At 44.8% G+C, this 26,665-nt stretch overlaps 2 protein-coding genes across 3 annotated transcripts in view; one reads left to right on the plus strand and one right to left on the minus strand.

The window, feature by feature from the left end:
- Positions 1-12,182, plus strand: part of LOC112249354 (adenylate cyclase type 2-like) — an 82,424-nt gene extending 70,242 nt beyond the window's left edge. For both annotated transcript variants that reach the window (XM_042321197.1, XM_042321198.1), the window contains 12 exons: positions 939-1,036; positions 1,192-1,276; positions 2,018-2,155; positions 3,842-3,946; positions 4,225-4,409; positions 4,678-4,792; positions 5,133-5,291; positions 7,351-7,497; positions 7,610-7,717; positions 9,691-9,805; positions 10,803-10,927; positions 11,064-12,182. In XM_042321197.1, coding sequence (XP_042177131.1) covers positions 939-1,036; positions 1,192-1,276; positions 2,018-2,155; positions 3,842-3,946; positions 4,225-4,409; positions 4,678-4,792; positions 5,133-5,291; positions 7,351-7,497; positions 7,610-7,717; positions 9,691-9,805; positions 10,803-10,927; positions 11,064-11,210 — 1,527 coding nt within the window. In that variant the 3' untranslated portion in view covers positions 11,211-12,182. The remainder of the gene's footprint in view (positions 1-938; positions 1,037-1,191; positions 1,277-2,017; positions 2,156-3,841; positions 3,947-4,224; positions 4,410-4,677; positions 4,793-5,132; positions 5,292-7,350; positions 7,498-7,609; positions 7,718-9,690; positions 9,806-10,802; positions 10,928-11,063) is intronic.
- A 636-nt stretch (positions 12,183-12,818) lies between these two features.
- Positions 12,819-23,363, minus strand: LOC112249340 (bromodomain-containing protein 7-like). Its single transcript, XM_024419193.2, is given in 18 exon segments — positions 12,819-12,998; positions 13,246-13,322; positions 13,324-13,384; positions 13,730-13,873; positions 14,174-14,258; positions 15,223-15,282; positions 15,379-15,481; positions 15,817-15,952; positions 16,272-16,379; positions 16,561-16,636; positions 16,788-16,914; positions 17,745-17,917; positions 18,230-18,340; positions 18,524-18,668; positions 19,234-19,291; positions 19,453-19,561; positions 20,964-21,151; positions 23,211-23,363. Coding segments are annotated over 18 exon segments (1,866 nt in total). The 5' UTR covers positions 23,254-23,363; the 3' UTR covers positions 12,819-12,936.
- Positions 23,364-26,665: the final 3,302 nt, after the last annotated feature.

Here is a 26,665-nt window from a genome sequence, read left to right on the forward strand (position 1 = left end):
GGTAACTACCAAGACTCTTCCTAGGGGGGAGAAGGGCCTTGGTCCCTCTGACAAAGCTCCAGAGTTCCTCTGTGGAGATGGGAGAACCTTCCACAAGGACAACCATCTCTGCAGAACTCTACCAAATATGCCTTTATGGTAGATAAAAGGCACATGACATCCCACTTGGAGTTTGCCTAAAGGACTCACAGACCATGAGAAACAAGATTCTCTGGTCTGATGAAACCAAGATTGAACTCTTTGACCTGAATGCCAAGCGTCACGTCTGGAGGAAACCTGGCACCATCCCTACGGTGAAGCATGGTGGTGGCAGCATCGTGCTGTATGGATGTTTTTCAGCTGCAAGGACTGTGAGACTAGTCAGGGTCAAGGGAAAGATGAACAACCCTAAGCACACAGCCAAAACAATGTAGGAGTGGCATGTCCTTGAGTGGCCCAGCCAGAGCATGGACTTGAACCCGATCAAACATCTCTGGAGAGACCTGAAGGTAGCTGTACAGCGACGCTCCCCATCTAACCTGACAGAGCTTGAGAGGATCTGCAGAGAAGAATGGGAGAAACTCCCACAATACAAGTGTGCCAAGCTTGTAGCATCATACCCAAGAAGAGTCAATTATGTAATCACTGCCAAAGGTGCGTCAACAAAGTACTGAGTAAAGGGTCTGAATGCTTATGTAAATGCAATATTTTTATTTTGTTTTTAATAAACTTGCAAACATTTCTAAAAACCTGTTTTTGCTTTGTCATTATGGGCTATTGTGTGTCGATTGATAAGGAAATGCTTTTTTAAAATCAATTTTAGAATAAGGCTGTAATGTAACAAAAAGTGGGAAAAGTCAAGTGGTCTGAATACTTTCCGAATGCACTATACATACTGTAAAAACTGTGTTCTTAGTATTTGTGAGAGGTTCAAACATGACTTCTTCTTTCCTCCCCAGTACCGAGCCATTGATCTGCCCATGTTCAAGCACTACATCGGCTGTGCCACCTTCATCTTCTTCTGCATCTTTGTGGTTCAGATGTTTGTGACAAAAGAGTGAGTGATTTTCCCTTGTGGCTATAAGAAACGTATTTCTCAACCGGTAGTAATAATAGTTGTTCCTCTTAAACCATGGAAACAATAATGGCATGACAACTATTATTTGAACTTTTGGGATTCAGTGTTGGATCTTTCCCTTCTTCATCCCTCAGTTCCAAAATGTTGGGAATGTCGTTTGGAGTGCTGGCCTGTGTCCTCCTGTTGACCCTGGGCATCTGTTTCGCAGGTCACCTGCAGGTCAGTGGGAGTTTTAGGTTTAGGTCACAACAAGCCCCATTTCTGGACAGGGCTAGGCTTAGTTGACTGTGTGTGGGGGTGGGGTACTGTGTGTGTACTGTGTGTATGTCTTACTGTGACAGTGGAAACACACTTTCTGGCTTGGATGCATAAGCAATTCCATCTATCCCCGGGTCTTTTCCTGTGAAGTTGTACATTGACGTTATGTGGCCATTGACAGCTGGTGCATACCATCTCAATGCCATGGTGCAGACAGACAGGCAGTGTAGTTATTACATTCAGTAGTCAGAGATACAGAGTGTACAAAACATTAGGAACACCTTCCTACTATCATACCCCATTCAAAGGCACTTAAATCATTTGTCTTGACCGTTCACCCTCGGAATGACATAAACAATCCATATCTCAATTGTCTCAAGGCTTAAAAATCCTTCTTTAACTGGTCTCCTCCCCTTCATCTACACTAATTTAAAGTGGATTTAACAGGAGACCTCAATAAGGGATCATAGCTTTCACTTGGTCAGTCTATTTCATGGAAAGAGCAGGTGTTCCTAATGTTTTGTACACTCAGTGTATTATCCTGTCTTTCTGAAAATAGACTGAACATTCAGTGCTGCTGTGTTAGTAAGTCACACATTGTCTCTTCCATGCATTTCACCCCCCATATACACACTCATCCCTTCCCCTCCTATCCACTCCTCCTCTCCCATGGCTGGATGCCTCGCTCTTCCCACCCCTCAGCGCTTGTTTCCGGAGAAGTTGTCATCCTGCCAGTGGCTGCCTGCTGTGTCCGATGCAGTGGTCAAGAGGCCGTGTGTGCGCCTCCCTCTGGTCACTATCACCACTGCGGTCATCATCATCCTAGCAGTCTTCAACCTGGTAAGTTAACGCAACCAACGCCTTGGTTTTTCTAACGACTGCCTCGCCTGGTTCACCAACTACTTTGCAGACAGAGTTCAGTGTGTCAAGTTGGAGGTTATGTTCTCCGGACCTCTGGCAGTCTCTATGGGGGTACCACAGGGTTCAATTCTCGGGCCGACTATTTTCTCTGTATATATCAAGGATGTCACTCTTGCTGCGGGTGATTCCCTGATCCACCTCTACACAGGCGACACCATTCTGTATACTTCTGGCCCTTCCTTGGACACTGTGCTAACTAACCTCCAAACGAGCTTCAATGCCATACAACACTCCTTCCGTGGCCTCCAACTGCTCTTAAACGCTAGTAAAACCAAATGCATGCTTTTCAACCGTTCGCTGCCCTCACCCACCCGCCCGACTAGCATCATCACCCTGGATGGTTCCGACCTAGAATATGTGGACAACTATAAATACCTAGGTGTCTGGCTAGACTGTAAACTCTCCTTCCAGACTCATATTAAACATCTCCAATCAAAAATCAAATCTAGAATCGGCTTTCTATTTCGCAACAAAGCCTCCTTCACTCACGCTGCCAAACTTACCCTAGTAAAACGGACTATCCTACCGATCCTCGACTTCGGCAATGTCATCTACAAAATAGCTTCCAACACTCTACTCAGCAAACTGGATGCAGGCTATCACAGTGCCATCCATTTTGTTACCAAATCACCTTATACCACTCACCATAGCGACCTGTATGCTCTAGTCGGCTGGCCCTCACTACATATTCGTCGCCAGACCCACTGTCTCCAGGTCATCTATAAGTCTATGCTAGGTAAAGCTCCACCTTATCTCACTGGTCACGATAACAACACCCACCCCGTTGCACACGTTCCAGCAGGTTTATCTCACTGATCATCCCCAAAGCTAACACCTCATTTGGCCGCCTTTCCTTCCAGTTCTCTGCTGCCAGTGACTGGAACGAATTGCAAAATCGCTGAAGTTGGAGACTTTTATTTCCCTCAGCAACTTTAAACATCAGCTATCTGAGCAGCTAACCGATCGCTGCAGCTGTACATAGTCCATCTGTAAATAGCCCACCCAATCTATCTCATCCCCATACTGTTTTTATTCTATTTACTTTTATGCTCTTTTAAACACGAAGTATCTCTACTTGCACATCATCATCTGCTCATTTATCACTCCAGTGTTAATCTGCTAAATTGTAACTATTCGCTCCTATGGCCTATTATTGCCTACCTCCTCATGCCTTTTGCACACACTGTATATAGACTTTCTTTTTTCTACTGTGTCATTGACTTGTTTATTGTGTTATTGGCTTGTTTATTGTTTACTCCATGTGTAACTCTGTGTTGTTGTCTGTGTCACAATACTTTGCTTTATCTTGGCCAGGTTGCAGTTGCAAATGAGAACTTGTTCTCAACTAGCCTACCTGGTTAAATAAAGGTGAAATAAAATAAAAAACAACTCACTATCTCACTGATTAAACATAGAACAGAATGCCCTAACGTGTACATGCAATTACATAAACTTTTTACAGCAACAGGAGCATTAGCTTGTTATTGTAAGAAGAACATCAAGTCATCAACAGACATGCCAATAACACATGCTTCACAGCCTTTTTGTTTTCAGTCAGACCCACTTAGCTGTTGACTGTCAATGAAATCTTCTGGTTCCCTCTAGTGCTTCATCCAGATAAAGTCACCGTGTGATATCAATGGTAACCCTGATCTGATTCCATCTGACAACTCCAGTGAGCAGCATCCAGGCAGCCTGTTCTACCTGCCGGTGAGTGATGCCTACAATATCCCTCACTAACAGGTCTTCTGTAGCTCAGTTGATAGAGCACGGCACGCTTGCAACACACAGTTATGAAATTATACTTTCCATTTCAGTGTTTTTATTGTTTGCAAATATATACTCTGCAATTTCAAATAAATATAATCAATTACAAATAATAAACATTGAAATGAAGAACTGGCACTTTCCATTGATGGTTTTCATGGTCTCCTCATTCCATTATCTCTCGCTCTCTCTCTCTCGGTCTCTCCCCATCTTTCTCTCAGTACTCTGTGTTCAGCTGTATCCTGGCTCTCATAGCTTGTGGAGTGTTCCTGAGGGGGAGCTTTGAGCTTAATGTGGTCTTCCTCACCCTGGCCTCCACAGCCTACTACATCATCATCCTCAGCGCCAAGGCTGGTCTCTTCAGCTGCTATGGACAAATGCTTTACAACCAACTCAATGAAAACAGGTACTATAGCATGTGTTGTGTACCAGGCCTGGGGTAGATTCAGTTTTCAATTCAAGAAGTGATTCAGGAACATTTATATATTATTAAGTCATTTCTGATTTGTTTTCTATGAAGGTTGTTTCAATTAATTAATTGAATTTCAATCCACTCACTGAATTGACCCCAACACTGTTCTGTACTGTGCATCAAACACCTGGTACTATATCCTACCTGGTTTATACTGAGCTTTACTTTAGATTACCTCTAACCCCTGAGCTCTGTGTTCCAGAACTGAGGACTCTGGGACCATCCTAAGAGCATTGGGGCTGGTCAAACACCCTGAGGTGATGAGCTGCATATACATCACCTTGTTCCTGGTCACCATGCTCATCATCTCACAACAGGTCAAGACATGTTCCTCTTCTTTGTTGGCCTCTGTTCTCCTCTCATTGTCTTGACCCCTCTCTTCCCCTACCTCCCTCTCTTCCCCTACCTCCCTCTCTTCCCCTACCTCCCTCTCTTCCCCTACCCCTCTCTTCCACTACCCCCTCTCTTCCCCTACCACCCTCTTCCTCTACCCCCTCTCTTCCTCTACCCCCTCTCTTTCCCCTACCCCCTCTCTTCCTCTACCCCCTCTCTTCCTCTACCCCCCTCTTCCTCTACCCCGCTCTCTTCCCCTACCCCCTCTCTTCCCCTATCTCTTTCCTTTTACTACTAAATGACCATATCACTTCTGACCCGTAGAATGAGTCATGCTTCCGTCAGGACTTCCTTCTGAAGAACAAGAACCGTACGGAGCAGGATGAGATTGAGACCAGGGAGAACCTGAACCGCCTGCTCCTGGAGAACGTGCTGCCGGCCCATGTGGCTGCGCTGTTTGTTGGGGAGAATAAAAAGAACGAGGTGGGATTCCTCACAAACACTTTACTTACTGAGAAGTACAAGGTAGGAGTCCAGGACGGATGACTGGTAGTCGACTGAGTCCAACTCATCCTCCCTTCCTCCTCCTATCTGCACTGGGGTCCCATCTCCACTGGCCTGCACTCACTAAAGCTTAGTGGGAAACACTTAGTCGTGGAATTGTTTGGATTTACCCGTAAATGGTTTATTATGATTTCCAGTAGTGTGGTTAAGGGATGGAACCCCCAGGGTAAGGACGGTCCCACTTCTATGGATCATTGTACCATATATCAGTGCCTGTCTCACCCCACCTACCAACTCACAGCTCCATGAATCAGCCCCTTCGTCGGAATTGTGATTTGTGATGTCATCTTTGTGTCAGCATGGTAGAGACAGAGCCACTGCATTCTTACAGCAACATCCTCAACTCCTACTGCCCCTACTCACAGCCACTCTCAAATAGTCCACATTCAACGTCCTCAACTCCTACTGCCCCTACTCACAGCCACTCTCAAATAGTCCACATTCAACGTCCTTAACTCCTGCTACCCCTACTCTCAGCCACTCTCATAGTCCACATTCAACGTCCTCAACTCCTGCTACCCCTACTCTCAGCCACTCTCATAGTCCACATTCAACGTCCTCAACTCCTGCTACCCCTACTCTCAGCCACTCTCATAGTCCACATTCAACGTCCTCAACTCCTGCTACCCCTACTCTCAGCCACTCTCAAATAGTCCACATTCAACGTCCTCAACTCCTGCTACCCCTACTCTCAGCCACTCTCATAGTCCACATTCAACGTCCTCAACTCCTGCTACCCCTACTCTCAGCCACTCTCAAATAGTCCACATTCAACGTCCTCAACTCCTGCTACCCCTACTCTCAGCCACTCTCATAGTCCACATTCAACGTCCTCAACTCCTGCTACCCCTACTCTCAGCCACTCTCATAGTCCACATTCAACGTCCTCAACTCCTGCTACCCCTACTCTCAGCCACTCTCATAGTCCACATTCAACGTCCTCAACTCCTGCTACCCCTACTCTCAGCCACTCTCAAATAGTCCACATGATACAGACATAAACACACTAGACAAACCACTGATAAGCAGAGGTACTTAATAAAAGTTCAAAGAAATTAACAATATTTATTCTGAACAAGTTTGACAATACTCTGTAATATATTTTTGTCTTACTTCATAAGATATGACAAACTTTCAGAAATTCAGAGCTTGGCCTACATTTACCGCTGAATGCTATGGACATCCCCTCCACTATGATGTCTCCCTCACTCCGGCCCTCCACAGCCCAGTCACAGTGTTATGACCAGCGTGTTACCTCTAAATCACCATGGACACTCTGACACACTTTGACTAAGGTCTTTAAGTCAGTGATGGAGAAAATAATTCAGCCTTTGTATAAATCTGGTTGAACTATTTACTCTTGACATGTTTTTCTGGAAGCACAAACACAACAGAACAGCTATTTGTGTTTGACATGTAGGTTACAGCCTGAGAAGTAGTCTACTGAAGCTGCTTCAGTTAAAGATGAGTGTTCATCAGCTTAGCTTGAACACTGCATATACCTGACAATAGTAATCCCAATTGATGACACATTGTCAAATCAAACACAACAAAAAGCATGAGGGAAAAAAAACAAGAATAAATATGCTTTGAAGTTTTCCTCAGAGATTTGACATCTAGGAGCAGAAGCATGGGACTTCGATGGCCTCCCTCTCTCCCAGAGAATGGGTTTTAGAGGCCCTGTTTAACATTGGCTCCTCTTAAACAGCCTAATCACTGGCCATTTCCTTGCCAGACGTCAACACAGTGAAAACAGTTAGGAACGTCTGGCACTGGAGGAACTGTTGTGGTGTCTGTCTCAGCATTCTGAATTGGCTTTTTCTTGAAGATGTGGCTCTGTGCTCTAATGTCTCCTAATATTTCTTGTGTGAACCTGACACTTCCCTGTATCTCTGTTGTGAAGTGTATGTCTATGTTTTTCTGCTTAGCGTTACTACATGGCATTGCCTCTTAAGTTGTACACCTCCTTCCTCCTCAGGACCTGTACTACAAGTCATATGACTGTGTGTGTGTGATGTTCGCCTCGGTACCGGACTTCAAAGAGTTCTACACGGAGTGTGACATCAACAAGGAAGGTCTGGAGTGTCTGAGGCTCCTCAATGAGATCATAGCAGACTTTGATGAGGTCAGAGAACCGCTGGCAGCCATCAACAAACAAAAATTGCACATGTCCCAGTAATAGAAATAAGTACACAGCTAACCCTGGCTCACATATCCACTTGTTTACCCACACACAGCTGCTGTCCAAGCCCAAATTCAGTGGAGTTGAGAAGATCAAGACCATCGGAAGCACTTATATGTCAGCCGCAGGGCTGAGTGGCACCCCAGGACAGGAGAATAACCAGGTAGCTACTAACTATTTGACCCAGGTCATGTGGCTGGGAGGGGGGTTACACAGCCTGCAACTGTGCATACCTTTTGATTTTCTATACTATAGAACTTTACCATAAAACCTGGTTAATGACGCAGTATAGATAAAGTTATGTATGTACATTTGAACTCAGAAGTTTACATACACCTTAGCCAAATACATTTAAACACAGTTTTTCACTATTCCTGACATTTAATCTTAGTAAAAATTCCCTGACTACCTGGCATGATGACTCCTTGCTGTCCCCAGTCCACCTGGCTGTGCTGCTGCTCCAGTTTCAACTGTTCTGCCTGTGATTATTATTATTTGACCATGCTGGTCATTTATGAACATTTGAACATCTTGGCCATGTTCTGTTATAATCTCCACCCAGCACAGCCAGAAGAGGACTGGCCACCCCTCATAGCCTGGTTCCTCTCTAGGTTTCTTCCTAGGTTTTGGCCTTTCTAGGGAGTTTTTCCTAGCCACCATGCTTCTACACCTGCATTGCTTGCTGTTTGGGGTTTTAGGCTGGGTTTCTGTACAGCCCTTTGAGATATCAGCTGATGTACGAAGGGCTATATAAATACATTTGATTTGATTTGGGTAGCCATCCACAAGCTTCCCACAATAAGTTGGGTGAATTTTGGCCTATCCCCCCAGACAGAGCTGGTGTAACTGAGTCAGGTTTGTAGGCCTCTTTGCTCACACACGCCTTTTCAGTTCTGCCCACAAATGTCTATAGGATTGAGGGCTTTGTGATGGCCACTCCAAACCCTTGACTTTGTTGTCCTTAAGCCATTTTGCCACAACTTTGGAGTAATGCTTGCGGTCATTGTCCATTTTGAAGACCCATTTGCGACCAAGCTTTAACTTCCTGACTGATGTCTTGAGATGTTGCTTCAATATATCCACATCATTTTCCGTCCTCATGATGCCATCTATTTTGTGAAGTGCACCAGGTCCTCCTGCAGCAAAGCACCCCCACAACATGATGCTTCCACCCCCGTGCTTCACGGTTGGAAATGTTGTTCTTCTGCTTGCAAGTCACCCCCTTTTTCCTCCAATCATAAAGATGGTCATTATGGCCAAACAGTTTTATTTTTGTTTCATCAGACCATTTTCCCAAAAAGTACGATCTTTGTCCCCATGTGCAGTTGCAAACCGTAGTCTGGCTTTTTTATGGTGGTTTTGGAGCAGTGGCTTCTTCCTTGCTGAGCGGCCTTTCAGGTTATGTCAATATAGGACTCGTTTTACTGTTGATATAGATACTTTTGTACCTGTTTCCTCCAGCATCTTCACAAGGTCCTTCGCTGTTCTGGGATTGATTTGTACTTTTCGCACCAAAGTACGTTCATGTCTACGCATCTCCTTCCTGAGCGGTATGACGGCTGCGTGGTCCCATAGTGTTTATACCTGCGTACTGTTGTTTGTACAGATGAACATGGTACTTTCAGGTGTTTGGAAATTGCTCCCAAGCATGAACCAGACTTGTGGAGGTTTACAATTTTTTTTCTGAGGTCTTGGCTGATTTCTTTTGATTTTCCCATGATGTCACCAAGAGGCACTGAGTTTGAAGGTAGGCCTTGAAATACATCCACAGGTGCACCTCCAATTGACTCAAATTATGTCACTTAGCCTATCAGAAGCTTCTAAAAGCCATTACATAATTTTCTGGAATTTTCCAAGCTGTTTAAAGGCACAGTCAACTTAGGGTATGTACATTTCTGACCCACTGGAATTGTGATACAGTGAATTATAAGTGTAATAATCTGTCCGTAAACAATTGTTAGGAAAATTGCTTGTCCTAACCGACTTTCCAAAACTATAGTTTGTTAACAAGAAATTTGTGGAGTGGTTGAAAATCAAGTTTTAATGACTCCAACCTAAGTGTATGTAAACTTCCGACTTTAACTGTAAGTAGTAGTGTCCTGTGTGTGGAGTTCATGATGAACTGTGTTGTTTCAGGACCGAGATAGGCAGCAGGCACAGATGGGGAACATGGTAGAGTTTGCCATTGCCCTCATTGGCAAGCTGGATGGCATCAACAGACACTCCTTCAACAGTTTTAGACTGCGTGTGGGTGAGTAAAGCTTGGGCACATTAACTATATTCATTAACTACCCACTACGTCTGCAATGCGTTCGGCTCCATCCATCTTTATTTGGGTTTCATTCTGGTGCTAAGAGTTTCTCCTGAACACCTGCACCTGACCTGGTCAGGAGAAATTGTGAGCTCTAGTTAGCTCTAGAACAAAACACTCCTGGCCCTGTGATACCCAGTCTATCTAACCACGTAGGACATTCTTTCTGTCCCCACAATAGCTAACATTGACTCCATGATTCCGCTGGTCTCCCTGTGTACTGTTGAGACAGTTCTCAGACAGCTTATTCTGAGCAGATCCCCCAGGCTTTAGGAAAACATTTATAATACTTGAGAGATAAAAGCACACATTAGGGTTTTAATACAAACACAGAAAGCTGGCATGAAATACAAGAAAATAAAATTCAAAGGACTTATTCATGTGTCCCAAGAAAAATCTAAATAACAAATTAAGTCCACATAATTCTCCCTGGAAGACATTTTTTATTAAAACGCAGATTCCAACATGAACAACTGGCAGTGGTGGCAGGTAGCCTAGCGGTTAAGAGTTGGGCCAGTAACCAAAAGGTTGCTGGTTCGACTTACCGAGCTGACTAAGGGAAACATCTGTCGATGTGCCCTTGCGATACCCCAATTGCTCATGTAAGTCGCTCTGGATAAAAGTGTCTGCTAAATGACTAAAACAGAATTGTAAAATGGCTTTGGCTCCCTGTGGTTGACTCAGCCAGACAAGCTGATGGTACTTGTTTGACCCTGTTAGTGTATATCACTGAATTGAGCATGTCATTTATATTTTATTTCCAGTTCTGTGTCATCATGCTCTTCTCAGGCATAAAATCAGGTCAGTCTAGCTGATCGTCAGTGTCTTGGTCATCACATTCTAGTAGACTGGTAGACTACTCTACAGTATGTGACTGGTTTATTCCCAGCAGGTATCTTATGTGTGCCCTGTGTCACTGTCTGCCTGCCTTTCACAGGCATTAACCATGGGCCTGTTATTGCTGGGGTGATTGGAGCCAGAAAACCTCAGTATGACATCTGGGGCAACACCGTAAACGTGGCCAGTAGGATGGAGAGCACTGGAGAGCTGGGCAAGATTCAGGTTCAGTACAACAACCTAGTATTGTCCTTGCTAGTCTGGCTGGAGAGATGAACTATAACCACACAAAAACCATGGCTGCATGCATTCAGCATAGTAATGTTTGTCTTGTTCCTTGCTTCGTCTGTTTCTGCTCCAGGTTACAGAGGAGACGTCGGACGTGCTCCAGAAGCTGGGCTACTCCTGCGAGTGCCGAGGCCTCATCAACGTCAAGGGAAAAGGCGAGCTAACAACCTTCTTTGTGTGTACGGACATGAGCAAGCAGCAGGGAATGGGCCTGAGCTGAGGTCTACGGTGAGCACACTACTGTGTGTGGACTCTGGGCCTGGTTGCTTATACGTGTGCTGGGTCAGTTACAGGACACAGTCTAGCATTCAGCACAGACTAATTACATGAACGCACATAAGTCAACATGCTTAGAGTAAACCTACCGGAACACACAAATATAATCCATCTCAGTGCTTCAGTCAGCAATCATCCTGACCGGACCAGATCAAGACTTGAAGACGTGGTCCTAGAGGTTATATTTTGGATTATTCCTGTTTCCAGGAATCCCTTTGGGAGATTCTTCATTGGAAATAAATGCTTAGTGCTGCTGATTTTTTTTTTTTTGAGATCCAGTTCTAATGTATGCATTCAATTAGACTGACATGGAGGTTACGTCAAGCACTGGTTGTCGTCATACTGGATTCTATCACCTAATACTCCTAGAACTTTGCTGGAATCATGAGATACATCTTCAGTCTGCTCAAAACTGAGCTGTTTATCAAGCAAATGGTGACTAAAACAATGGAGTGAGTGCTGCTGCATGTGGAGTGACAGTGTACAGTACATACTCGCTGCCATAGTTTTCTAGACCTTAAAAAAGGTAGACTAAGCAAAATTACATTGTCATGAGCTGCAAGACTTGTGCACTGGTTCCCTTCACGCTGTTATAGCATGGTAGTAACAGAACCAAAACAGTGGAGAAGTTTAAACTTGCGCTTTAACGCGCAGTTGTGGAAATTGACCCACTATGCTGTTTACTTTGGGCATCTACATCATATCGCTGAGTCTACCTTTAACAGTTTGTTTAGTGAACAGTCACCCTCTAATAATTTCTTATTTTTGTGTTTGGTTTGTACCACCATGGGACTAAATGTAAATATCAAAGCCAAATATCCTGCCTACTGAAACAGCTGAGACCGATGGACAGTTTATATGGTATGATGTCTTTCAAAAATAAATGACAAATAAGTGCTATGCACAGTAAAACATTCTGGTGACTAATGAAAAGCTTAATTTGACTGAAAATGATCTTCAGAGCCTAACTCAGTGCTGTGCAGTATGCTTCAGCCATATTAGTTGTAAAGGTATAGATTGCATTGTCTAGCAACAAACTGCAGTGTCTTATATGCTGTCTGTGAATTGCTGGTCAAACTAATATTCTATTTGGTGTTCTTTGTGTACCTAAACACACAGGTTAGAATAATACTATGACAACGTCCTTTTAGTATAAGCGCCATTTAGAAAAGACCACCTGAAATCTCAGCCCGTTTGGTGGGATGGAGTTTTGGCCAGGCAGTAAATTAGTAAAGACCGATAAGAGTTCCAAACCTCTTGGCCAATAACAGCTTGTTTTCAGCTCTCCACTGACAGTCCTAGCAAAGAGCAAATTTAGCATTGTTTAATTAAACAATCACAGTAACATACTTAACTGTTACCCATAAATGATTTGATAGATGAAGGTCCAAGGCAGATGTTTAAGATATGGAACACTGACTTGTCGTGTTGCTTTCATCTTGTCTGAGGACTAAATGAGAGTTTGCATTTTGTACAGTTGCGATAAATTGTTTCGCAAGTTGATAGGCTGAATCCCAACTTGAATTACAAAGACATGGAATATCAGAAGGGATAAGGTGACAAATGGCTTTATATATAAAAAGGTTTAAAAGAAATGCAAACAAAGAACCTTTTTGAACACTACAACAGAGATTGGATGTTATCAGGAGGATGGTTTCTGTGAAATTCCATTATACTGCGATGACTGGAATCTGTTGAACTTCAGGCAAGGTATCCATTGGCTCAGCATCAACTGGAATCAAGATAATGGGAATAGCTTTGAAATTTCAATTCATATGTAGCCATAACATTTTATACACCGTAACGCCATTCAATACAACTTTACCACCTCAGGGGCAATTAAGAAGGTAAGTCAGTTTTGCAAGTAGGCTTACTACTTCACTGAACACCTTCACAAAATCAACCAGTATATGGTTAGAATGTTTACTACCCATGACCTAAATAACCAGGGAAACAGATGCCGGGTGGTTTAAGCCTACCTGTGGTGAGGTCTATGAGTGGTTCATCTGCCTCTAGGGGCAGAGCGATGCCCATGGCCCTCCTGATCCCATACACTGCTCACATCTCCTGGAGCCACCTGACTGGTCAGTTGGGCCAGGTTACCAGTCACCTTCTCAGCTACAGGGAGACAAATGGGAAATTATATTAGAGTCCAACTTCAAGCCAAAGGTGGAGTCCAAATAAAGATCACTGGTAGTGGTGTAGCTGAAAAATGGATGGCCCAGGAATTTCTTCCATTGGAATTAACATAGTCAAAAGGAAATAGCTTTGACAGAAATTCATGTTTAGTTATTTCTGGTTGCACAATCTTTTTTTTTTACAGGGGAAAGGTGATATCTAGTCAGCTGCACAACAATGACTTCAACCGAAATGAGTCTTCCTCAACCCTTTGAATCAGGAGCCCCCCAATAAAATACAGAGTGGAATTCCATTCTCCTTTAAAAAGAAAAAAGGAAGCGTTACCCAGTTGCAGCTCCTTGGTGGTTGGGGCTAGCAGGCAGATGATGTTGGGGGGCTGCTTGACACTCAAGCGTTCCCTCTGCGCTTCCTGCAGCTCGTGGAGGAGCTTTGTAGTCTCATCCAACTTCTGCTGGAAGTGTTGGGCCTCTGATGCACAGAGACATATACACACACTTAAATATCCTAAGGAAGCTTGCATTGACCTGTGCAGGATCATCTACAATGGGTTCTATTTCTTGAATCCGCCCTCTTATCTTCATAGACTACATTCAACTGGGACTGCATAGGACCTACAACAGCCCAGGGAGGCTGCAGGAGTCAGAAACGCCTCAATTACCTTGAGGAAAGGTTTAAGCCTAGGGGATTTAAAATGTAACGCTTGGGCTCTCAGTAGTTTGAGAATTAACTGGCATGCTGTCGGTTTGCTCAGTTAGAGCTGATCTTTACCCTCAGAGAGGAGGTCCAGGCCGACCACAGAGCCCAGGGAGGCTAGTCTGCTTTCAGTCTGCTTGCTGGCCTCCGGATCAACCACCTGAGGGAAAAACAGAAGGATGAAAGAAAGGTTAGTAAAACGCATTTTTGTTTGGATTCCAAGCCAGCGCTGCAGTCAGTGAATCTTTAAAATTGCATTCCTGAAAGGAGGCCCATCAGCCAGGCCAGCTCTTTTCTGGTAGCTCCAGTCGATACCTCTGCCAAGCCCTTTCCAATAAAATAAAGAGCAGCAGCAACACCCAACCAGGGAATGAGGATAAACTGGACACTGGCCAAGCACAGCAAACAGCCAGGTACAGAGAGCTGCAGTGTGCTTGAGACACCTGATGCTTCTCTTTCCTCCAGCCTCTACGCTGCTGTGACTGAGGAGCCATTCAGCCGCCCAACGAAGGAGGCGCAGTAATAAAAGACATTTCCACATCCCTGACAGTGTGTGAACAGACCTGGTGTCAGGGGCTGGTGGAGAGAGGCGGTGTTTTGAAGGGGAAATGTTCTTTCCATGTGTTGGATCATGGCAGCTAGCTAACGAGCCTGCCATGTTGTTGACACAGCTGGAACAGAACAGCTATGGCATGTGCAGAAGCTTTTAATATTATTTAACACTGGGCCTCCCGAGTGGCGCAGTGGTCTAAGGCACTGCATCGCTGTTGCTAACTGTGCCACTAGAGATCCTGGTTCAAATCCAGGCTCTGCTGCGACCGGGAGACCCATGGGGTGGTGCACAATTGGCCCAGCGCCGTCCGGGTTAGGCCGGCAGGGATGTCCTTGTCCCATCAGCAACTCCTATGGCAGGCCGGGCGCAATGCACGCTGACACGGTCACCAGGTGCACAGTGTTTCCTCCGACACATTGATGAGGCTGGCAATATGTCAAGGAGTTGGGTTGTGTGGGGGTGGAGCAGGATAGCTGGGGTTCACTTCAGGAGGGTGTAGTTGAGACCTAGGGTGTGGCGTTTATCTGCTGAGGTTGTCCAGGTTTAGTGTCCTAGTGTATCTGAGACTTACCTCCATGTCCTTGTCTCCAGTCTCAGCGGTTTCTGTTGGCCCTTGCTCATCTGGACGGGTCTGACAGGCAAGAACACAAGTTAGTATTGTCCAAAGAAATGTTAAAATAACTGTAGCCATATAATTCCCATGCAGATACATGCTTAATGGTTCTACCTCTCTCAGGGTTTTGGAGTGCTCCCCGTTAGTCAACGCGTCCAGGAGGTTGTCTGCCAGTATGTACATGTGCTCCTCCGATTTGGACAGGAACTCCGAGAGGCTGCAGACACAATGACAAACACATTACATCAGTGTGTGTGTATGGTAGTCACATTTGGTCTCCTCTCAGAAGCAGCAGTATCAGGTTTACCATGTTGTTTTAGCCTCCACCACAGTGAATCTCATCCACACCAACAGAACCATAAAATGCCTACTCATATACAAACCCAATGAAATACAGGGGCATCTGGACTGTTATGAGCATGCTGGAATGCTCAAAGCTTTGTTTGTTTGGAATTATTTACTGTAAAGTAGGCTCTTGTTATTGTAAATGTCAGATCCGGACCATAATATTACACCGTAATGTAGGGGGAGGATGAGGAGCAACATGCATACCTCTCAGATCCCTGGAGGCTGGCTTCCTCTCCATAGAAGGAGTAGATCAGGTCAGAGTCCTCTTTCCCGATGTTGGCGAAGCTCGAGTCGTAGGCGGGCGCGTAGGAGGTGTACGGACCATAGTTCATGTACGATACTGTGAGAGCAGAGATTGGATTACATTACAGCTCGTAAACACTGATGGAGATACAGGACCACAGGCTGAGAGCTCAGCCTCTCACAGAGATATTTTTATAGAATCACAATCTAACATGGCTACATGACCTTAGGGAAAAACAATGTTGCCCATGAATGGATACATTAAGACTGGTATGTTGGTTGAACATTGGCTTTATACATGCGCTTCTATACAAGCTCTGGGTTCAGATTAAGAGGTTATTCAGCCCCTCTTGGGAGACGATATAAGAAATGCCTTTTTATTATTAAAACTTGTCACTAAGGCCCCTTCAGCTTACCTGGTGTGACCATGTTCCTCTTGTCCTCCTTGAAGCCCTGCAGGGTGTTGATGCCACTCTGCAGCCGGTTGGACATCATGCCCAGCTTCACAGGGCAGTAGCCCACATCTGTAGAGATAAGAGTAGATTGAGAAAGAGGCTCATTTACAATTAAAATCTGATGATTTTATTACACTTGATATAGTTAATGGTTGGAATCAATCATGGACTCCTGTTTTCCCATGTTGCACAAATAGAAATGGGTATAGCGCAACGAGCTAATTGCGGGCGTGACTATGACTGGACCTACCTCCAGCCACAAGGTCAACTGGGTTCAGGATTGCCAGTGTGGTGGAACCATCAGACTTTCTCCTCTCAAAGTCCAGCTACATGACCAAATAAAACAATAGTCGTATTATTACATTAGTGAACATAATGAATACGTTCACTAAATTAGACCATACATTTCCTATATAGTAGATGGGGTAAGAGAGCTTGGTTGGCCTAAACAGTTTAAGCCAATTCTGTAGCTCTCACCTCACTCTCCAGCCCTCTGTTGGACAGCTTGCCTCCTGAATCATCAATGAGCTTGCGGATCTCCTCAAGCTCCTTCTCTGCCTGACTGACAACCTTGGACACTTCGTCTTTGGAGTCGTTGTCTTTCCTGGAATTATTGGAGAACAGATTATAGAGGAGTAGGAGACTTTCAACTTAACTGATTCATAGGGTTTTATTGTTCAATACCAAAAAAAGGATCAGCAGAAAATAATTTATTTTGCTGGCAGCCATTAGTGATTACAATACATTTTGAAACAGTCATAACATCTAAATCTAATAGAGAATACATCTCATGCTATAGCTACAGTACATGTTCCCAATGAATATGCTGCCATCTTAAGTCCTCATGCTGTAGTCTTATTTGCGAAAGCATTTCAATTCAAATGTTATTTGTTGCATGCGCCAAATACAACAGGTGTACCTTATAGTGAAATGCTTACTTACAAGCCCTTAACCAACAATGCAGTTTAAAAAAAACACCTAAAAGTAAGAACATTTTCTACTCATTACAACTCCTAGGTTTCAGAGAGTGATTGGTGTGAAACGTGCTGCATAGTGCTGACTGAACACAAGACCTGACACGCTCAGAGGCATTCCTTTCATTATCGCTCATCCTCCAGCCAGAGTCTGTGGAAAGAACTGATCCACCAAACACTTGGGAGAACAAGCCCACAGAACTTGGACACTATCCATGACTTAATAACATTAGTGTGTAATACTGCTTGCTTGCTTCCTGATTGGGATCTGTGTCTGGCAAATGGCCGGGAACAGCTTCTCACAGTCTAAGCTATGAACAAGCACCTTAAACTAATATATAGACTACAGATAGGGGTTATGTAAATTGTGTCTGAGATTGAAATCCATATGTTGACTAAGCAATTAATACCTGAAAGCATATTGTCAGTGTTCATGTGCAGGGTAAAGTTATCACGGTACCTGGGAGTGTTTGGTGCAGACTGGGTAGTCTCGCTAGGATCTGTGGGGCTGGGGCCGTCTTTACACTGGTCCATGCTTGAGTTTCCCACCTCTCCAGTCTTACTTGACCGGTTGGCTGGGTTCTCTAGGTCAGCCATGAACTCAATACTCTGCCTCAGGCTCTCAAGCCTCTCCTGTGGGACAGCGAGAGAGTTGACTTTGTTTCACCGCAATCCCTTGTTGTTCCAACCAAAGGGTGTTGTGATTACAGGGCACCAATTATAAAACAACAAAAGAAACTTTGTGGTGAAGATTCATATCTAAACATTCAGGGGTATGGATATGGCGCCCTCTGCTGTTCATATGTGGCAACTAGCGATTATTTCACTCAGGCACACACATAGGGCCAGTTTCCTAGACACAGATTAAGCCCAATCCAGGACAAAATCCCATATGCATGTGTGATGTATGTGTCAAATTTCCTTCTGTAGGCGCACTCTCCTTACCGGGCGGAGGATCTTCATGCCAGAGTGGAGCAGCTTCCTGGCAGCTTTGTGGTAAATGGTCTCTGGCTTGTTGTAGATCATGGCATTCTCACACATGATTCTGAAGTCCACCTGTATCAATGGAGACACACTTTAGTCAGTCACTGGACTCTGCATATGTTTAACTTTGGGTTTCTATTTAAAGCAACACCTCAGGCTTGATTGTCAATCAACCCACTGCTTTAGAATGAGACGACAAAATAAAGCTATTCTGAAAATTATTTGTCAAGAAGGTAGAGCAGCTGACAGGTGTACCTTGAGCTCCTCTAGTGACTGGTAATACTCATTCTTGACTTTCTCCTTCATTGCGCCAAAGTCCATGGGCCGCTTGATGATCGTGGAGTAGCCAGGAGCGATAAGGTCAGTCACAGGGAACGAGAAAAACGCACTTGGGTCTTTCCTACAAGAGAAAGTCAGTTATTGCTTTGTTAGGCCTCAATGCAACATTTATTTTACCAGGTAAATTGACTGAACACATTCTCATTCACAGCAACAACCTGGGGAATAGTTACAAAGAAGAGGGGGGGTGAATGAGCCAATTGGAAGCTAGGGTTTATTAGGTGTGAGGGCCAGATTGGGAATTTAGCTAGGACACCAGGTTTTTAAAAATGTTTTATTTAACTAGGCAAGTCGGTTAAGAACAAGTTCTTATTTACAATGACGGTCAAACCCGGACGACACTGGGCCAATTGTGAGCCGCCCTATGGGACTCCTAATCACGGCCAGTTGTGATACAGCCTGGAATTAAACCAGGGTCTGTAGTGACGCCTCTAGCACTGAGAAGCAGTGCCTTAAGAGTCTGGGTGCAGCAGTCTATGATAATTGCCATGGGATCTTTGACCACAGAGAGTGAGGTCACCCGGTTAAAAGCCCATCCGAAAGACTGCACCGGGATAGTTTTTTATAGACCAGAGGAAACAGACTGCTAATCAATTCATTGTCAATGTCTTATTAACAAGCTTCACCTTTGGAGCTGTCTGATGAGCTGACTCAATGCTTCCTGCAGTGGGGTCAGTTCTTTCTCTGAGAATGAGAGAGGGATAAGGCACACGAGAGAGTGAGGGAGCGAGAGGAAGAGTAAGAAAGATAATGGTTAAAATGACTTCATATATCAATAGAAATGAAAGGCAAAGAAAGGATTATGGAAAAGTTGCAGTCATTGTAGAAACTGGCAAGTAACTTACCTTCCACTTTATTCAAAGAGGACGCCAGATCTGAACGGATAGGGGTCCTGCTCGCCTCCCTATCATCCCAGTCTGTATCAGCATCCTGTCCCTTCTTCTTCTTCGTCATCTAAATGCACCATAAGCATGTTTGTTGACACTTCATTTTCATTTTTGAAACATCACCTGTCCGTCAGTCTATGGGCCAAATAAACCCCTATTTGAATTCTGAAAATCAAAAGCCACTTAAATTTAAGTATTGGTCTCTTGGGCAAATCCATGTGGTCAGAGCTGAATTCCCCTAAAAGATAGTCTGCTCCACTCAGTTGGTGGAGTTCATCAAACATAGTGGCTTGCGAAATAAAAAAATGCCAAGGGGGTGAATACTATTTTGTTGCACAGTACCTGGTACTGACCACAGTACCTGCTTCCATATGTTTGGAGAGTCTCCCACATCCCCTTTGGTGAACACCAATGTGTTAGCTTATTTTTTTCTTTAAGCAATGGCTTTTTTTCTGGCCACTCTTCCGTAAAGCCCAGCTCTGTAGAGTGTACAGCTTAATGTGGTCCTATGGACAGATACTACAATCTCCACTGTGGAGCTTTGCAATTCCTTCAGGGTGATCTTTGGTCTCTTTGTTGCCGCTCTGATTAATGCCCTCCTTGCCTGGACCGTGAGTTTTGGTGGGCGGCCCTATTGGCAGGTTTGTTGTGGTGACATTCTTTTAATTTCTTAATAATGGATTTAATGGTGCTCTGTGGGATGTTCAATATTTCTGATTTGTTTATCCAACCCTGATCTGTCCACAACTTTGTCCCTGACCTGTTTGAAGAGCTCCTTGGTCTTTATGGTGCCCCTTGCTAAGTGGCGTTGCAGACTCTGGGGCCTTTCAGAACACACACATAGAGATCACGTGACACTTTAATTTTACCTTTATTTTACTATACAAGTCAGTTAAGAACAAATTCTTATTTTCAATGACGGCCTAGGAACAGTGGGTTAATTGCCTGTTCAGGGGCAGAACGACAGATTTGTACCTTGTCAGCTCGGGGATTCAAACTTGCAACCTTTCGGTTACTAGTCCAACGCTCTAACCACTAGGCTACCCTGCCGCCACACTTAAAGTCCACCTGTGTGAAATTAACTAATTATGTGACTTCTGAAGGTAATTGGTTGCACCAGATCTTATTCAGGGGCTTCATAGCAAAGGGGGTGAATACATAAGCACATACTCTAAAAAAGAAATGGAAAAGTGGTAAGTTATTTTTTTTCATTTCACTTCACTTCACCAATTTGGACTATTTTTGTATGTCCATTACATGCAATCCAAATAAATCAATTTAAAATTACAGGTTGAAATGCAACAAAATAGGAAAAACACCAAGAGGGATGAATACTTTTGCAAGGCACTGTAGGTGGAGCTTAGTCAGCTAGCACCACCCATGCCATGGTCTCCCCTAGATATTTCCCTCAAAAAAACAGTACGAAGGTAAACAGGGGCTGTAATGAAAATATGGATTCCCAAACTCACCTTTTTCTTTTTATCAACTGGTGACATGGTATCGTTCCTTTCCTTATCCTTTTTCTTCTTCTTTTTCTTGTCCTTGTGTTTCTCTAAATCTGGATGTTCGTCAAATGTGTTTTCAAAGCTCGAGCTTCCAGTCGTCACCTCATTTCCAGCAACCTTCAGAACCAATTTAAGTGGTCTCTCCCCGTACTCTGTAGATGGGACACATTGGGTTAGCTTTAAGTACACTGCTCAAAAAAATAAAGGGAACACTTAAACAACACAATGTAACTCCAAGTCAATCACACTTCTGTGAAATCAAACTGTCCACTTAGGAAGCAACACTGATTGATGATAAATTTCACATGCTGTTGTGCAAATGGAATAGACAACAGGTGGAAATTATAGGCATTTAGCAAGACACCCCCAATAAAGGAGTGGTTCTGCAGGTGGTGGACACAGACCACTTCTCAGTTCCTATGCTTCCTGGCTGATGTTTTGGTCACTTTGGAATGCTGGGGGTGCTTTCACTCTAGTGGTAGCATGAGACGGAGTCTACAACCCACACAAGTGGCTCAGGTAGTGCAGCTCATCCAGGATGGCACATCAATGCGAGATGTGGCAAGAAGGTTTGCTGTGTCTGTCAGCGTAGTGTCCAGAGCATGGAGGCGCTACCAGGAGACAGGCCAGTACATCAGGAGACGTGGAGGCCGCCGTAGGAGGGCAACAACGCAGCAGCAGGACCGCTACCTCCGCCTTTGTGCAAGGAGGAGCACTGCTAGAGCCCTGCAAAATGACCTCCAGCAGGCCACAAATGTGCATGTGTCTGCTCAAACGGTCAGAAGTAGACTCCATGAGGGTGGCATGAGGGCCCGATGTCCACAGGTGAGGGTTGTGCTTACAGCCCAACGCCGTGCAGGACGTTTGGCATTTGCCATAGAACACCAAGATTGGTAAATTCGCCACTGGCGCCCTGTGCTCTTCACAGATGAAAGCAGGTTCACACTGACCACATGTGACAGAGTCTGGAGACGCCGTGGAGAATGTTCTGCTGCCTGCAACATCCTCCAGCATGACCGGTTTGGCGGTGGGTCAGTCATGGTGTGGGGTGGCATTTCTTTGGGGGGCTGCACATCCCTCCATGTGCTCGCCAGAGGTAGCCTGACTGCCATTAGGCACAGAGATGAGATCCTCAGACCCCTTGTGAGACCATATGCTGGTGCGGTTGGCCCTGGGTTCCTCCTAATGCAAGACAATGCTAGACCTCATGTTGCTGGAATGTGTCAGCAGTTCCTCCAAGAGGAAGGCATTGATGCTATGGACTGGCCCGCCCGTTCCCCAGATCTGAATCCAATTGAGCACATCTGGGACATCATGTCTCGCTCCATCCACCAACGCCACGTTGCACCACAGACTGTCCAGGAGTTAGCGGATGCTTTAGTCCAGGTCTGGGAGGAGATCCCTCAGAAGACCATCCGCCACCTCATCAGGAGCATGCCCAGGCGTTGTAGGGAGGTCATACAGGCACGTGGAGGCCACACACACTACTGAGCCTCATTTTGACTTGTTTTAAGTGCATTACATCAAAGTTGGATCAGCCTGTAGTGTGGTTTTCCACTTTAATTTTGAGTGACTCCAAATCCAGACCTCCATGGGTTGATAAATTTGATTTCCATTGATAATTTGTCATTTTTTTGTCAGCACATTCAACTATGTCAAGAAAAAAGTATTTAATAATATTTCATTCAGATCTAGGATCTGTTATTTTAGTCTTCCCTTAATTTTTTTGAGCAGTGTATATTCCCAAAGATTTGATTGTAACCAACGCAAGTTGTTACTGACAGTTAGCCAACTAGTTGGTCAACATAATTAGCTATGTTGCAAACAGATTACCAACATGGCGAGTTGGCTAACGTTACCTCTCCACCGGCTAAAATATGTAAATTAGTAAACTATGTAAATAACTTGCTAGCCATTTCAAAGTTCAATCTTTGGTTCAATGCATATAGGATACATGATAAGGCGATCAGCAATAATCGAATTAGATATCTATTCATTTTAACATCTGTTAATGAGCTCGGTACATATGGCTAAGCTAGCTGGATAAGTTAGCTAGCTAACTTGCAGTGAATTCAAATGGGTGATTATGCGTTGGGTGATTATGCGTTAGCTAACCAAAGCTCGCGCGAAAACAGCTATGAAGCGCAAGCCTTTTAGTGGCCCAAGGAATTCAACCAATACCAGCGCATTGGATATCTAAATGTGTCTTACCTTCATATTTTTCAGACTTGTGCTTTTTATGCTTCTTGCCCATTATTTATGGATTCAGGTTTGAATCTTTAAGCTAGCTGACAGCCAAGTTCTTTGTTTTCTCTCCTGGAAGGGATAGCAATCGATTGCAGAGTGCTTTGTTTGGTGCAGCGCCGCGTGTCGGCTGGAGTTAAAATCACATTATTTTATAACCATGTGCAATGTTTATTTGTACATAAGCCAGACCTACATAACATGTCCAATGTCCATGTTGTATGTTTTTACTGTAGTTAATAAAAATAAAAAAACGTTTTTTATTGTGTCAGAAATGGTCCCAGGCTGTATCACATCCGGCCGTGATTGGATCTTCCAAAGGGCGGTGCACAATTGGCCCAGCGTCGTCCGGGTCGGCCGGTAGGCCGTTATTGTGAATAAGAATTTGTTGTGAACTGACTTGCCTAGTTAAATAAAGGTTAAATATATTTTTTTTAAAGGACATAAGAATGTATCAACTTTGGTCACCTGTAGGGGGCGTGATTAACACAGTATTAGTCTCAAGGTTTTCCTAGATTTTTAAAACTGGACAGCAGATTCAGAAGCAGTGTAGGCCTATAGTACATAATGATGTGATTGTCCTATCTCCCTCTGACGTCATCACATCCTCCTACTGAGTAATTGTGTATAGTAATAAATGGGCACTTGCTTTAGAAGGTGAAGCACCCCAAGGTTATCAGATGCCCCTGGCCCGAATAGTCAGGCAGACTGGTTAAAACAGACAGTGCTGAGAGGGATCCCAAACAGAGAGGAACGGAGGGTGAATGCAGCCTCTGATGTGTGAGTAACAGGCTTCCCCTCCGTGCCCTCTCTGGAGCCAACTAGGATAGACAGCTAGACCACTGTTTCTCACCTATTTGTTTATGGAGCCTCACTTTGGAGACACGATAGGGAGTGAATAAGTTAATTTACTCTGAGAAAATGTATAGAAATAAATTAGGTCCAGAGACAGTAACTTTGACCCACTAACTTCCTCATGGCGGTTGCCTGTCCCACTTTCCATTCCCCTTCTCTGTGACTTTTCACTTTGACCAGCACGAAAGGCCAACCGATCCAGGACACATTTTTACTGTATGTTTAGATTTCCCTGAGGCAGCCCCCCGAGGCCATTCACTACATAGTTTACTTCACATTTCCACCAGTCAACTTTGCCTTTAGTCCTCTGTCGGACTGTCTTAGTGTGGATGCCCACACTCTACAACAGATAGATGATAATACTCTAACGTGAACCTGCTTTGAAACACTGGATTGTTTCTCTATCATGTAATAACTCCTATTGTCATTATGGATCACAAATAGGAGTTTTACTTGCCATGGCCTGGGCCCAAGACCAGTAAACTGTGAACTGTCCAAAGGGAGAGATAGCCTAAGCTAACTCTTGTACATGGCTTATTATTAGGACACTGCACAGGCTTCTGCTCTGCCTCCTCTATCCCCTTCAGAGCTGTTATGCTCTGTTAAATCGCCACATATTTTACAGGCCGATGAATGACAGATGTTTTATTCATGGAGGGAAGATAGTGTGCATTCTTTGAAGCACATTCCAGGTTTTATGAAGAGGCAGAGGATGGGGGCCGAGAATCCAGTTGCTCATATTCAGAATTGGTGGAAACGAAAAGAAACAGAATCGGCCATTCCGACCATACCTTCCTTTCAGATGGAAAGGAGATTCTGAGGCTCTGATGAATGTATAATTTTTCATCAGTGGCTAGGCAAAATAATCCTCAACGAATTATAATTTATCTGAATATCAACTCCTCTACATTTTTGTGAAGTGATCATATTTTCATATTTCAAGTTGATCATTGAAGATTTTAGTTGTGTTCTATCTGTACAGCTGTACAGTTTAACATTATCACTGCCTGGCCCGCGCAAGCAAATACCATTTTTATTTTGCCCTTAAGGATAATCATTTTAAGCAGTGAGGTAAATGATATCAGTTGATTTAAAAACCCATCACTCTGGTTCAGCTCAGGCTTAATACTGTCACTGTCTGGTGAGTTCTGATACAGAAGCCTAAAGGAGGAGCAGTGTCGCAGCTTCTTTATCAATAGTCTTGACTATTATCTGCCTGTGTTGTCACTCTCTATCCCTCACAAGCCTTGGGGGGAGAGAATCACTGTCCAGTACTCTGTATCGCTTGAAACTGAGATAAGGCTCAAACCATTCAACACTGACATGTCAAATCTTCACTTTTCTTGAGGAAAGAGCTTGAATAAGCTAACATTACGGCTGAAAATCACTAAAGCTACACTGAATACCTATAAAGATATGACAGAGGTCCGACACTTTCAGTGCATTTCAAGGGATGTACTGTAACTCAATAGAAAGTTGTATAGCGTGTGTCCCAACCTGTACCCTTACTCCCAGCCCCAGCCCCCTCCTCTGCCTGTTTGCCTGTCTGTACTCTGTACCCCTACTCCCAGCCCCAGCCCTTATTCCCAGCCCCACCCTCTGCCTGCTTGCCTGTCTGTACTCTGTACCCCTACTCCCAGCCCCAGCCCTTATTCCCAGCCCCATCCTCTGCCTGCTTGCCTGTCGGTACTCTGTACCCCTACTCCCAGCCCCAGCTCTTATTCCCAGCCTCATCCTCTGCCTGCTTGCCTGTCTCTACTCTGTACTCCTACTCCCAGCCCCAGCCCTTATTCCCAGCCCCCTCCTCTGCCTGCTTGCCTGCCGGCACTCTGTACCCCTACTCCCAGCCCCAGCCCTTATTCCCAGCCCCCTCCTCTGCCTGCTTGCCTGTCTGTACTCTGTACTCTGTACCCCTACTCCCAGCCCCAGCCCTTATTCCCAGCCCCATCCTCTGCCTGCTTGCCTGTCGGTACTCTGTACTCCTACTCCCAGCCGTTATTCCCAGCCCCATCCTCTGCCTGCTTGCCTGTCTGTACTCTGTACTCTGTACCCCTACTCCCAGCCCCAGCCCTTATTCCCAGCCCCACCCTCTGCCTGCTTGCCTGTCTGTACTCTGTACCCCTACTCCCAGCCCCAGCCCTTATTCCCAGCCCCCTCCTCTGCCTGCTTGCCTGCCGGCACTCTGTACCCCTACTCCCAGCCCCAGCCCTTATTCCCAGCCCCATCCTCTGCCTGCTTGCCTGTCGGTACTCTGTACTCCTACTCCCAGCCCTTATTCCCAGCCCCATCCTCTGCCTGCTTGCCTGTCGGTACTCTGTACTCCTACTCCCAGCCCAGAGAGGCCATGGGATCCATCTGTTTCATTTCATCTGTGGCTCTGCACACGCTTTGGAAGTCCATGGACGTCTCGGGATTAAAAGGAGATCGGTTACACCGAACAGGGCTAACAAATGGCAGATGTTGTGAAATTCATTATCCCCTGTCACAACAGAGGGGCTGAGGGGACCCAGAGATTCTTTTCCACATGAAAGCATGCAGCATCCTAACGGAACCATGGGAAACCGCTT

The sequence above is a fragment of the Oncorhynchus tshawytscha genome, linkage group LG04, assembly GCF_018296145.1.
Source record: "Oncorhynchus tshawytscha isolate Ot180627B linkage group LG04, Otsh_v2.0, whole genome shotgun sequence".
NCBI lineage: Eukaryota > Metazoa > Chordata > Actinopteri > Salmoniformes > Salmonidae > Oncorhynchus > Oncorhynchus tshawytscha.